Raw genomic sequence first — 14234 nt, forward strand, 5'->3', positions numbered from 1 at the left:
GTTATTCTTTCCCTTGTGAGTCTAATTGCAAGGGCATAAAAAAAAAAAACATGTTGATAAATCACAAGTAAGTATATGATTTATCTGTATTCATTCCTGGGTATGTGGCTATGTTTATTTCGATGTTTGTTAAAGTGTGCTTCGTGGGTCTGAATCTCTGTGTCGATGCTTTAGTTCTGTCTTCAGGGTGTCGCCTCCTTTCTATCACATTCCTGCTCTTTCCTTCTCATCTCTTCAATCTCTTTCCTTCATTCTCATCAATTCAGTTTCTTTCCTTCATTCACATCTCTTCAATTTCCTTCCCTCATTCCTTCATTGATTCATTCATTCAGCCTCGCATTAAGGCAGACACAGATAGGGTTTCAAGGGAGTGCCTGGTGCCATAGCTTGGGTGGCACCGTGTAGGTTAGAAAGGGATTATCGTGTGTGTTGGGGGGAGGGGTTGCTGAAGGCATCGTGTAATGGAAATTGTCAATGAAATTTAATTGTCAATGTAATATAATGTGAAACACTAGCAAGTTGTTGTATCAGTGTTCATGTCCCCGAGGTTGGTCCTGTGGGGATACTGTGAATCACCAACTGTTTACATCACACCACCACTAGCCTTCGATTGCCTGAGACCGCTCGCTACTGCTACCACCCTGTATATTGGCTCAGACCGCTACAACACGACCCTTTCTTTATCACTACGAGTATTTAGCTAAATGTCCCCAGTTCTGTTAACCCGAATAAAGCGACCTATGTGATCCTTCACTCAAAGACGAACACCCGCCTCGTTACTGTCAATTCCTTTATCATAAAGTAAGTTATTGACCGTAATATTGGAAATGTAAAAAGAGAACAAACAAACAAATAAACTTGTCAGTAGTTATTTACTTGTACAAGCGCGAAGCGTAAGTCAAATCAAGTCTGGATGAAGTTCCGGTTCATCCATGACATCTAAGTCGAGGCTTCGATTCCATTGTCCATGAATTTGTGTCGGGGAGTCACCTCCCACAACGATTTTGTGGATATGGGTCATACTTAAAAAAAAAAGAAGAAAAAAAAAGTGCAGTGGCATAGTGGAAAGTGATGAGCGTGGGATCGGGCAGATGTCAACGCGCAGGTTCGAATCCAACCACATACCACTTTGAAGCTATGCCTACATGCCTACATGTCACCATGATATATACCTAGGCTCTATTTGGCTGCACCGAAGATGCGCTTTGATATGGGTACCACTATCAATAAAATTGCCTGCGCCACTAATGGGCGGAAGCTTAACAGCGCTTCCCACATATACTCTTCAATTATGTCTACAGGCGCTATAGGCCATAACATAAAAAAAAAGAAAATATGTAAATAAACAAAATTATAAGTTTAAATTTAAAGAGAAGTTAAAAAAATAAATAAAGTTTTAGAAAACTTATATAGATAAGAGAAAATAGTTTGATACCAATGCCAGGGTGATAAGAAAGAAGAAGAAGAAGAAGAAGAAGAAGAAGAAGAAGAAGAAGAAAGAAAAAAAAAGAAGAAGAAAAAAAAATTGCCAGGCAAGGTGGAAGACGCTGTGCGTGCTCTGTGCACGACAGGCTGGCTGGACTAGGAAAGAAGAAAGAGATCGGTCACTCAAGACAATTAATTATCCATATTATGAAACACTTCGGCGCTGCACCGCACCTACGCTCAGTGAAAAGATGAGTTGAAGTGGTGTGGGGTTTTCAATGGTGTTTTCATGGTGCTAGTGACATGTTAACACGATTTCTATATGTTTGCGGTAAGGTCATCGACCCTTCTATAGTAGGTACATGACATGTGAGTTTAATACTTCATGCGGCTGTATTAGAAACTTCTGTCTCAAATACGTATTGTGAAGTGTAACAAATGTACAATTTTTCATGAAGAACAATGTGATTGATGGTGTACGAAAACTTTCCAAACCGAACAAGCAAACAAGCGGGAATACTGCGCCTTCAAAGTAAGTCTATAAGTAGATTAGGATAGATTAGGGGAAATGTTTAGTATTGTTTACTATCAGTCAATAACACATGACACGACTGGATGTGTTGTAAATTTTTACGTACTTGATTAGATTAGGATAAATTAGATATAGGTAAACAGTGTGAAATATGCAGAGTGAACGTATGTTTTATTATACACATTTTTAAGTTATTTCACATTTCATATCTATATTTATTTCTGCCTTTTTTTGCGTGTTTCTTTTTTCAGTCTCTCTCTCTCTCTCTCTCTCTCTCTCTCTCTCTCTGTAATTAATCTCGGTCGCCTGCTGGTCACCCAGCCAGTCTTCTCCATTACGGAGCGAGCTCAGAGCTCATAGATCGATCTTCGGGTAGGACTGAAACTACAACACACTCCACACACAGATAAAGCGAGGCCACCATCCGTCGAGTTACATCCCGTACCTATTTACTGCTAGGTGAACAGGGTCACACATTAAGAGGCTTGCCCATTTGCCTCGCCGCTTCCCGGGACTTGAACTCAGCCCTCTCGATTGTGAGTGGAGCGTGCTAACCACTACACTACGCGGTGCGTGTGTGTGTGTGTGTGAGAGAGAGAGAGAGAGAGAGAGAGAGAGAGAGAGAGAGAGAGAGAGAGAGAGAGAGAATTTTGACGTGTGAAGTAATTACTATACCAAGAAAAATCAACCTTCTGGCCAACTTTCACTTGATTTACAGTTTATTTATCCTTCATTTAAATGACCATATATATGTACATGTTTACATCTACATGCACTTATATATTCACATGTATACATGACCTTGTTCAGTCATACGTTTGTCCCAAAGACAGCTTCCCACCTCTCATCCAAGTCTACCTAAGCTGGAAAACACTGTATTATCTCATGTGTATGTATATGAATTGCCGTCTAAATCTTATTGGTACAGTATGCCACGACTATTGCGAGTCTATTAAGGTCAAATATATGGTAGGCAGCCTCGAAACGGACATAAAACGGAAAATAAGGAGTGTAACTCGGGTGTTCACATGTATTTTCAATGGGCGGTCGGCAATGTTTTAAGTTTAAGTGGGTGTAGGGAGGCGGTGGAGTAATGGTAAGCGTGGGATCGGGCAGACGTCCACGCGTAGGTTCGAATCCCACAACGTTCCACATAGATACTTTGCCATTTGCCAAGTGGTTTCAAGTTACCTACATGTCACCATGATATCCAGGTTCTAGGTGGTTAGACCAAAGATGCGCTTGGGTGGTGATATGAGCCCTAATATGGGGACCACTATAAACAAAATTACGCCACTAATGGGCGGAAGCTGAACAGCGCTTCCCGCATATACTCTTCAAGTATACATGTATCATCGCTAGAACGATGATAGTGGTTGTTGAATAGTTTATAGGAGCAGATTAGTCCATTGACATACATTTAAATAGAATAGATAAATTTCTCAATAATAAACATGGCAATGTACATGGTAATATATTGTACCCAGATACAATACCTATCAATATCCAGACAGACTAAATAAAATCAAACTCACATAGTAATGATCCAGGCTTTCTAGTGTGAAATAGGTACCAAAATACCACCTGGGCAGGAGTCTAGTCCCAACCCGCTATCACCACCTCGGCCACTGTAACACCAATACCAAGTCAACAATAATGATCCAGAAATCTCTCATTATAACACCCAAAGAATGAGGCCATGTTATGCTGTAATAATTTATTTCAACCTGTGAACATATTACAAATCAATACTCGGCGCAAAATCAGGCCTTGCCCTGCTGATTTTGCGCCGAGTATTGATTTGTAATATGTTCACAGGTTGAAATAAATGATTACAGCAGTCCACGAGCTTTGGTGTGAGATACAATACTTACGGGCGCTATAGGCCATAACATAAAAAAAAGGGGGGTGTAGGCAGCAGCGGACCAATTGCACGCTGGCTTCACTTTTGTGACGTCACGCCGCCTTATTCTACTATTCAACCTCCTTGGTTGCTCCAGTTTGCCCGCGTTACGCTTTTGTATTTCACGATTGCTGAGCATTATAATACTATTTTTACAGATCAGAAGAAATTAAGAAATGATATTTTAACAAAAAAATATTAATCAAAGGTCAAAATATATAAATTAAACATTACATAACAAAGGACCAACAAGACACGAGACAGTTCCACGCCATGCTTGTGTTGGTCCGGCCACGTTGCTCTCGCGTGTGTTAAGATTTAATATTTCATATTTACTGTGCATTATGATATTTTTAACCTTTATAGATTGGTGATACGTAATATTTGTGGTATTTCTAGGTTTGTGAATATGGCTCCTTCAAAATATAAGAAAGAGAAAGGTGTTACAGGTATATAGTGAAAGACGGCAAATTTATCAAGAAACGTAAAATATATTCGCTCCAAGAGAAACTAGACATCATTGCCAAGGTAGAGGCATGTGTGAAGCTCCGTGAAGTAGGAAGAGTGTACTCTATTAATGAGTCTACATTGCGTAACACAGTGAAATGCAAAGATGCCATAAAGAACGCAGTGTAGGAGGCATCGCCTCTTGCCAGAAGCTCAGCAGCAGTCCATGATGGGGGATCGCGAATCCCCCTCCAGCACTCCAGATTTTCTTACAAGCTCACTGTTCACTGCTCAGCTACTATATGTAAATAAAACCTATGTTGTGTGTAGAATACCAATATTTTATGTTTCAGGAATTATCAGTTTGAGGGCAGTTATGGGGGCGTCTCGGGGGTTAGTCTTGGTGGGCCCTGGTCCCAATCTTATTTATAACATAGGTAGTGTTCTATGATTCGATTTATATATATATATATATATATATATATATATATATATATATATATATATATATATTTATATATCACACACACACACACACTGTAAATATAAAACATAATTTGGCCTATTTCCTAGTTACATTTGGCATTTTCTAGTTACAAAAAGCTGGCAATCTCTCTCTCTCTCTCTCTCTCTCTCTCTCTCTCTCTCTCTCTCTCTCTCTCTCTCTCTCTCTCTCTCTCAAACAGGCACAAATCTCATAAAAATCAAGAATAAGAAATTAATAATATTATAATGTATTTGTAAGAATTTATTCCAAAATATCTAGAGAAAAATCCTTTGTGTGTTTTATTAGGCTAAATTCATCACCAGATTTCACCAGTTTGCCTCCCCCACCCAAAAACCCTGCATTCCCACTGGTCATCAAGCTTCTTTTGAGGGATAGGGTTATTATGGTGCAATTAGAATAGATATAAACTTTGTTTTGTATTTTCAGTTTTTTTGTGCTTTATAAGTTACATCAACTCGGTTATTGTGATTGCATTGTCATTGTCTTTGCATCTCACCTGAGTGGTACACAGGTGCTACAAATCTGTACTATCTATGTATGTATAGTACTATGTTGCATTTTTTTTTATTGCCTTTCAATTTATGCTGATAAAGGTAGTCAACCATGTGAGTTATGTTAACATCAATTTGTTGGCTTCCCAATCAAAGGCATAACCTGGGCCCCCACTTCACTGCCGTGTCATCACTTTTTGTAATCTTTTTAACTATCCATAAAATCAGAAGAAGCTTATGTTAAACTAGAAAGTGCAGCATGCACAACAAAACCTTAGAACAGAAGTGTTAAGAATCTTGCTAACTACTTGTTGCAGAGTTAGTTGAAGTTGTGTGGGACATTGCTGAAGTGTTCATAAGAATATAAGAAAACTAGGGCAAGCTGCAAGAGGCCATCAAGCCTACACACGGGAGTTAGCTATGAAATATACCTACCTATAGTATCCATCCACCTATCATCCTTGACTATGAATTTTTTTTTTTTTTTTTTTTTTATAAAACTCCATATAGACTTGGTACTAACAACCTAATTACAGTACTTCCTTTTTGGGTTATTAACTACTCTTTTTTAAGAACCAACTACTTCCTTTCTCTTTATTTAATTCAATTTTTTCAAGCTTGCATCCATTAATTCTTGTTCATTCCTGGCTACTTATCCAGAAAATTTTACTTGTGTCACCATTGTTATATCCCTTACTTCACTTATAAAGACCTCTATGGGGGTTTCCTCAACCTATGCTATTCTAAGGAATGTAGATATAGAGCTTTCAGTTTCCTTGTATAAGTAATACTCATTCCCTGTGTTGTTTTTGTCTTTTATACTGATTCTAATAGATATATACCCTTCCTTTAATATGATTACTACCAGAACTACACTGCATAATCTATATTACCTCTGACCTCTCACAAGTATAGTTTTGATATTACTTTAAGACCACCAGTTGTTTTAATAGCTACCTTAAGAACAAATTTCAATACCCAATTTTCTTATTTCTGGCAGTGGGTTCTATGGATTGTTTCCTAAGGTAGAGATTACAGCCAATTATAGCTTGTATATCTTTTTGATTCTCTAAACTTGCCAGAGATTAATTTTTCATTGTGTGTAGGCTGTGTGGGTTTCTTCTACCTACACTTAAGTACTTTATATTTGTTAATATTAAACTGCATTTACCATCTATATGTTCATTCGTTCATCTTATCTAAGTAGTAAGTCTGACAGTAAGGTGATGGCATCTAAATCTGACCTAATGAATAATATCCAATGACAAATACTTCAAATGTTGTGCTGTTGTGAAGTGATGGGATCTCTGAATTGTAGCTACTCATATACTATATGGGCTGTGTGGTGTTTGAAACTGCAGTTGTTATTCTGTTGCTTTGACTAATTTGTTATGGATGGTAAATTTGCTTAATATGTTAATATGAGGTATGCATAGTGAGATGATTAAAATACAATGTCTTATTCATTTGAACATGTATTTGTGCAGCTGTTGATTCAATTACACCTTTTACTAATCCTAGCTCTGACCAACTGAGTTCTCTTTTCTAATCCATCTACATAATGCATCTGATATGGAATTTTGTCTTGAACCATTAAAAACTGACAGTGCCTGGGGTCTGACAATGCATAACTTCCCTGTTGTGACTCATCCCTTCCTCCTGCCTTTTAATGCTGTCTACAGTGGCAAGGCAGTCGTGATTTATAAATTGTTATATTCAAGCATATCTGTGAGTGTCATTCCACAGGTCTGAATGAATTGATCCCACCTTCAGACCAATTTCTCAAGTGTTTTCATAATGCTCCAAAGCTGGATATTTATCTTTCCATGCTTGCAGGACCAAATTCCTTTACTAAAGCTCATTGTTATATGGACAAGAGACTGAAGCCAAAGAAGTAATGTGACATTGAAAGTGTCCAAGGGGATGACTCTCCTTAACCCCTTCACTACTGGGACATATTTTTACCTTGTGATTTGTGTACGATTAGACCATTTTATTGACGTTAGGAAGGGTCTATGGGGGTCAAAAAGTTAATGGCTAAATCCTTCACTATTTTGATACCCCACATGAGTTTTTGAAGCTGTATAAAATCACCAAATGGTAACCAGAATGAATATGGAAACACGTCCTGGTACTGAAGAGGTTAATTTATATAATATTTTGCTTCCATCACCCAAAACCTGTGCTTTTATGTCAGGTTCTCAAGAAGTTTGTTATGCATAGGGAAAGAGAGTAAGAAAGGAATGGTATCATGGTTCATAGAATTTACAAAAAATAATTGCTCTTCAGTCTTGGCTACATAGCAATTTATGAAAAACTTTTCCTAGCTAAACTTAAAGTAGCTAATGTTATTTGTATATAGCTTCTAAATGGAAGACGTTCTGTCAAATAACTAAAAGGAAATATATCATGCATATAGTATGTACTTGTAAATTCATAACTTACATTGAAATAATCAGTCTTGGTAACATTGTATGATGACATTTATGGTGCAAAATGGAATGTACTACAGAATAACACAAACATTTAATTTGTATGTATCGCCCACCAGTGATACCTTGGTGTCTGATGTGAGTAGTGCACAGTTCCAGCATTGATAGTGTATCATTAGCTATTTATGTTCTAATATTTTAGTACCCCATGAAAAAAAAAAAAAAAAAAAAAACAGGTCTCTGAAAACTTCACAGGACACCCAAGTGGACCCAATTGTTGCTGTACTGCTTTAACAAGTTCCTTGCTGTGGTGTTGGCTTGAGAAATATGAATGCAATGAAGACATGTAAATAGCTATACCTATGTATTTTATGGCTTATGAGCATTTCATACAATTTTAAAGGGTAGCTAAAAAAAAAAAGAAAAAAAAATTGGATCTGGGGTTATCATATTTCGTAATATACACAGTATTCTGAAGATTAGATTGCCTCATGCACAATAATACACCTGCAAGATCCCATCTGTGCATGTTGATTTATGTTATATTTGTTATTTGTCTCATTAATCTACATAACAGATAGACAAGAAGAAAAGAGAAAAGTGGACAAAGTCTTGCCTTTGCTGCCAGATCTTTGGTATCAGTAATGCCATTATTTTAGTATCCATGAACGAAAAGTGTCTTTTGTGTTTGGCCGTACTCTCATGTGATATAAAATCAAAATATAGTAAAGATGAGTTTATAATTACATACTAAAAGAGAGCAAGAAAAAGAGAAACAAAATAAGATATGAATAAGAAAGAATTATGAGTAAGCCTTTAAAATATCTTAACTGATCATGTAGCAAAAGAAACAATTTTGAGGACAAGCATGGAATTATTCAAAGAAGTAAAAAAAGTGAAAATGTAATTAAGAAACATAAATCATGTTCATTTAGAATATCAATATCAATTGCAATACATGTTTCCATTAACTGTATTTGTGACTAAAGAAGAGGAAAAAAGCATGTATATATGCATATATTTTCACATTATTGCATATTAATAGTAAGACAGTTTGAATAATACTGTAGTTTGAATAATACTGTATAGCATCACATGAAAGGACTACACCCACACTCCACAACTACCCAACCAAACCCACACCTGTCCAACCAATCCCACATCTGCCCAGCCAATCCCACACCTGTACTGTCAATCCCACACCTGCCCAACCAACCCCACACCTGTACAGCAATTCCACACCACAGCCAATCCCACACCTGTTGAACCAATCCCATTCCTATACAGCCAATCTCACACCTGTACAACCAATCCCACACCTGTTTAGCCAATCCCACACCTGTACAGCTAATCCCCACACCTGCACAGCCATCCCACACCTGTACAACCAATCCCATTCCTATAGTCAATCCCACACCTGCACAGCCAATCCCACATCTACACAGCCAATCCCACATCTACACAGCCAATCCCACAACTGCACAGCCAATCCAACACCTGCACAGCCAATCCCAAATCTGTACAGCCAATCCCACACCTGCTCCCAAACACACACACACACACACACACACACACACACACACACACACACACACACACACACACACACACACACACACACACACGCCCGGTGCCTCAGTGGTTAGAGCGCTGGCTTCACAAACCAGAGGACCGGGGTTCAATTCCCGGCCGGGTGGAGATATTTGGGTGTGTCTCCTTTCACGTGTAGCCCCTGTTCACCTAGCAGTGAGTAGGTACGGGATGTAAATCGAGGAGTTGTGACCTTGTTGTCCCGGTGTGTGGTGTGTGCCTGGTCAGGCCTATCCCAAGATCGGAAATAATGAGCTCTGAGCTCGCTCCGTAGGGTAACTACGTCTGGCTGTCTCGTCAGAGACTGCAGCAGATCAAACAGTGAACACACACACACACACACACACACACACACACACACACACACACACACACACACACACACACACACACACACACACACACACGACACGGCCCGGTAGCTCAGTGGTTAGAGCGCTGGCTTCACAAGCCAGATGACCGGGGTTCGATTCCCCGGCCGGGTGGAGATATTTGGGTGTGTCTCCTTCACGTGTAGCCCTGTTCACCTAGCAGTGAGTAGGTACGGGATGTAAATCGAGGAGTTGTGACCTTGTTGTCCCGGTGTGTGGTGTGTGCCTGGTCTCAGACCTATCCCAAGATCGGAAATAATGAGCTCTGAGCTTGTTCCGTAGGGTAACGTCTGGCTGTCTCTTCAGAGACTGCAGCAGATCAAACAGTGAATTACACAACACACACACACACACACACACACACACACACACACACACACACACACACACACTACATATATTTTTTTGTAAGAGCAAGTCGTGTGGGCTGAAAAGAAGAAGAAGAAGGAGAAGAAGAAGAAGAAGAAGAAGAAGAAGAAGAAGAAGAAGAAGAAGAAGAAGAAGAAGAAGAAGTTGCCGTTTTATTCTGCTCCTTCGTCTTTGCTGAAAACTTTCTCTCTCTCTCTCTCTCTCTCTCTCTCTCTCTCTCTCTCTCTCTCTCTCTCTCTCTCTCTCTCTCTCTCTCTCTCTCTCTCTCTCTCTCTCTCTCTCTCTCTCTCTCTGTTACACATCATCCCAACACTCCAACACTCCACCATTACCATGCCTTTCTTGTCACCTGTATTTTCTATCCCTTTATTTCGCCCCCCCCCTTTCCTCCATCTCAGCTGCTTTGTCTCGGGTTACCCTCCCCAATTTCTCCTCGGGCATGGCTTGGCAGGCTGGAGGAGGAGGAGGAGGAGGAGGAGGAGGAGGAGGACAACGGAGAGGAAAACTTTGCCTTTGTTGGAAGTTCGTGCAATTTGGTCGTCTTAGTGAAGTTTGAAATTAATATTTTCTCACTTTCTCTTTCGTGCTGTGTGTGTGTGTGTGTGTGTGTGTGTGTGTGTGTGTGTGTGTGTGTGTGTGTGTGTGTGTCCCTCCCTCCTTTCTTGTAGCACGGTGTGACCTCCACTCTTCCTCATCTTCTCAAAGGTGCTGAATTAAAGTAGGTCTTGATTACCTCTCTCTCTCTCTCTCTCTCTCTCTCTCTCTCTCTCTCTCTCTCTCTCTCTCTCTCTCTCTCTCTCTCTCTCTCTCTCTCTCTCTCTCTCTCTCTCTCTCTCTCTCTCTCTCTCTCTTGTATCCCCATCTTCAAGACTAGAGACTGGAGACAAGAGAGCGGGAAGGGGCAGGAGTGAGGAGGGGTTTGTGGGGGTCGGTGCTTGCGTCATCACAGTGCTTCATCTGTCTCGCTGCGGCTTTCAACACATGGCGCGATAACTTGTCACTCTAACACTGCCTTGGGTCTCGTTCCAATGGGGGCCAGCCGTTCGTTCAGCCACCATTCGAGAAGCGGCAATTGACATCAGGATATTGGAATTGCAGTAAGCAGAGTATTATGGCGTCCTCTTCTTCTTCTTCTTCAATCGAGGACGTTTTGGAGGGTAAAGGAGACGGAGAAAGGAAGGGTAGGAGAATATGCCTTTGTATTGTAAAGGATATCTGCTAAGGACTGTACAGAATTCGTGTTTTCAGATGCTTTGTTTCTCTTGAGAGGAAATTTTTTTTTTATAATGGTTGTTGTTGTTGTTACTGTTATTATTCGCTTTCTCTTATATACATTCTTTTGATCATTTTCTTTTCTCCTTTTTATTTTCTTGTGTTTTTTGTTTTAATTTATTTTTTCCTTCCTCCTCCTCCTCCTCCTCCATGAGGCAGGTTTTCATGGATATTTGTAAGCAGCAGCAACAGCAGCAGCCGCAGCAGCAGCCGCAGCAGCAGCAGCAGCAGCAGCCGCAGCAGCAGCCGCAGCAGCAGCCGCAGCAGCAGCAGCAGCAGCAGCAGGCAGGTTTTCATGGATATTTGTAAGCAGCAGCAGCAGCAGCAGCAGCAGCCGCCGCCGCCGCCGCCGCCGCCGCCGCCGCCGCCGCCGCCAGCAGCAGCAGCAGCAGCAGCAGCAGCATACTTGATCTAAAGTCCGCCATGAAGTAGGCAGGTGCCAATGCATTACTGGCTCTATCCACGTATCTAGGAAGATGTGCATTATGATATTCACGGGCAACAGACGTGCAAGGTACACACTCCTTATATTATACTAGGCTATGCAAAGCTGATTTGTCTTTTTTCACTGATCACCTTAATTTTCCACAATTTTCAAACACCCTCGTTTTTCACTTGCAATCGATGATTTTCTATTCGGATCAAAATCTAAATGAAGATCGAAAAAGTTTCGGACAAAATTTGTTGAGGGCCGTGACGGCCTTGGGCGCCGCACTGGGAGAGAAGGTGGCTGTCGGGTCCGACCTGGGGCCCAAGGCAGGGAACTGGCAGCAGGTCCTTCTATTCCTTTGCGGCCTCAAGCTTTAGTGATAATCATCCACTTGCAGTGCCTCATACTAGGCAAGGAGTTGCCATAAGCAAGGGATCAATGTCTACCATTCACCAGATGTTGACCAGAGGGGGGAGTCCTTATAGGGAAATAAGAGCTCCTTCCATAGAGTCTGGTGGAGGGTGTCTCTTGATTGTGGTAGCTCTGGGCTGAATAAATCGCCATGAACGAGGGCACGCTGTGCACCATGCACTAGACACTGGCAGTACGAGGGGAGTCCTTTAGAGGTGAGAGGGCTCACTTCATGCCAGTGGCTGGGGCGTAGTGTGTGGCACGCTGTGCACCATGCACCAGACACTGGCAGGACGAGGGGGGTCCTTCAGGGGTGAGAGGACTCACTTCATGCCAGTGGCTGGGGTGTGGTGTGTGGCACGCTGTGCGCCATACACCAGACACTGGCAGTACGAGGGGGTCCTTCAGGGGTGAAAGGGCTCCCTTCATGTCAGTGTCTGGAGGTGTGGTGTGTGGCACGCTGTGCGCCATACACCAGACACTGGCAGTACGAGGGGTCCTTCAGGGGTGAAAGGGCTCCTTCATGTCAGTGGCTGGGGTGTGGTGTGTGGCACGCTGGGCGCCATACACCAGACACTGGCAGTACGAGGGGGTCCTTCAGGGGTGAAAGGGTCCCTTCATGTCAGTATCTGGAGGTGTGTGTGTGGTACGCTGTACGTTATGCACCAGACATTGGCAGGACGAGGAGGATCCTCTACTGGTGAGAGGACTCACTTCATGACAGTGGCTGGGGCGTGGTGTGTGGCGGGTCATTGCTCATGGCGATCCGTGTGAGGGGCGGCAAGGTTGCCTCGTCACTGCTCTCACACCCTCGGGACTGGAATGGACCCTTGGGGAGGAAGGGTTCGGCCCAGTACCAACCCAGGAAAGAAGAATTCAAAGTTTCGTCATCGTTATCAACCGCTTCGTAATCGAGGAATCGCTTCGTGGAAAAACGCATCATGGAAAATATTATCGTGGTAAATCGTATCACAGAAAATATTGTCGAGGAGAATCAAATTGTAGAAAATATTGTCGTGGAAAATAAAATCGTGGAAAATATTATCGAGGAGAATCGCATCGCAGAAAATATTATCGTGGAAAATGTTATCGTAGAAAATCGAATCGTAGAAAATATCGCAGAAAATCGAATCGTAGAAAATATTATCGTGGAAAATCGAATCGTAGAAAATATTATCGTGGAAAATCGAATCGTGGAAAAACGCATCGTGAAAAATATTATCGTCGAAAATCGTGAGGTTGTTTATTTATTTATTTATTTATCCATTTATCATATACTTTATAATATATATATATATATATATATATATATATATATATATATATATATATATATATATATATATATATATATCCACGAGTGGGTTCAAATCCGCCAAGTATCGCCTTGACACTTTGCCATTTGTCGAGTAGTTTAAAATCACCATGTCACCATGATACCCAGGTTCTAGGTCAGCGTTTCCCAACTTGGGGTGCTAACACTCTCTGGGGATGCTGAAATCAATTATTGGGGATACTGGGAAGTGATGCTTCCACTTCACTTTCTTTTATCCTTATAATAACAAGATTTTAATTAGGGGTGCTGGACTCCTTAGACATAACAACAAAGGTCGGATAAGGTTCGGAAACGCTGTTCTAGGTGGTTACACCAAAGATGCGCTTGGATGGTGATATGGGCCCTAATATGGGTACCACAATCAATAAAATTGCCTGCCCCACTAATGGAAGCTGAACAGCGCTTCCAATACTCAAGTTAACTTCAGGAGCTGTTGGCCAGGACATAAAAAAAATATGTAGTAGTAGTAGTAGTAGTAGTAGTAGCAGCAGTAGTAGTAATAGTAGTAGTAATAGTAGTAGTAATAGTAGTAGTAGTAGCAACAGAAGCAGCAAATAATGTCCACGCACTCTTCACAAACTCTAGGGTGAGACACAACCTTGTTTCACTTACTCTGCGGACAAACCGCATTTTCGTCTCTCCCTACTCTCCCACTTCCTTTCTCTGTCCCTCTTACTCACTCACACACTCACACATCCGCCTACTCTCTCCCTTATC

General features: G+C 41.2%; 1 protein-coding gene across 1 annotated transcript in view; it reads left to right on the plus strand.

Annotated features, from left to right (window-relative positions):
* The first annotated feature begins 8542 nt into the window (after positions 1 to 8542).
* LOC123498190 (vegetative cell wall protein gp1-like) overlaps positions 8543 to 14234 on the plus strand; it is a 21690-nt gene continuing 15998 nt past the window's right edge. Inside the window, exons 1-2 of the mRNA XM_045245355.1 lie at positions 8543 to 8546; positions 8828 to 9257. Of these exons, the coding sequence (XP_045101290.1) occupies positions 8543 to 8546; positions 8828 to 9257 (434 nt within the window). The remainder of the gene's footprint in view (positions 8547 to 8827; positions 9258 to 14234) is intronic.

The sequence above is a fragment of the Portunus trituberculatus genome, chromosome 47 (assembly GCF_017591435.1).
Source record: "Portunus trituberculatus isolate SZX2019 chromosome 47, ASM1759143v1, whole genome shotgun sequence".
NCBI lineage: Eukaryota > Metazoa > Arthropoda > Malacostraca > Decapoda > Portunidae > Portunus > Portunus trituberculatus.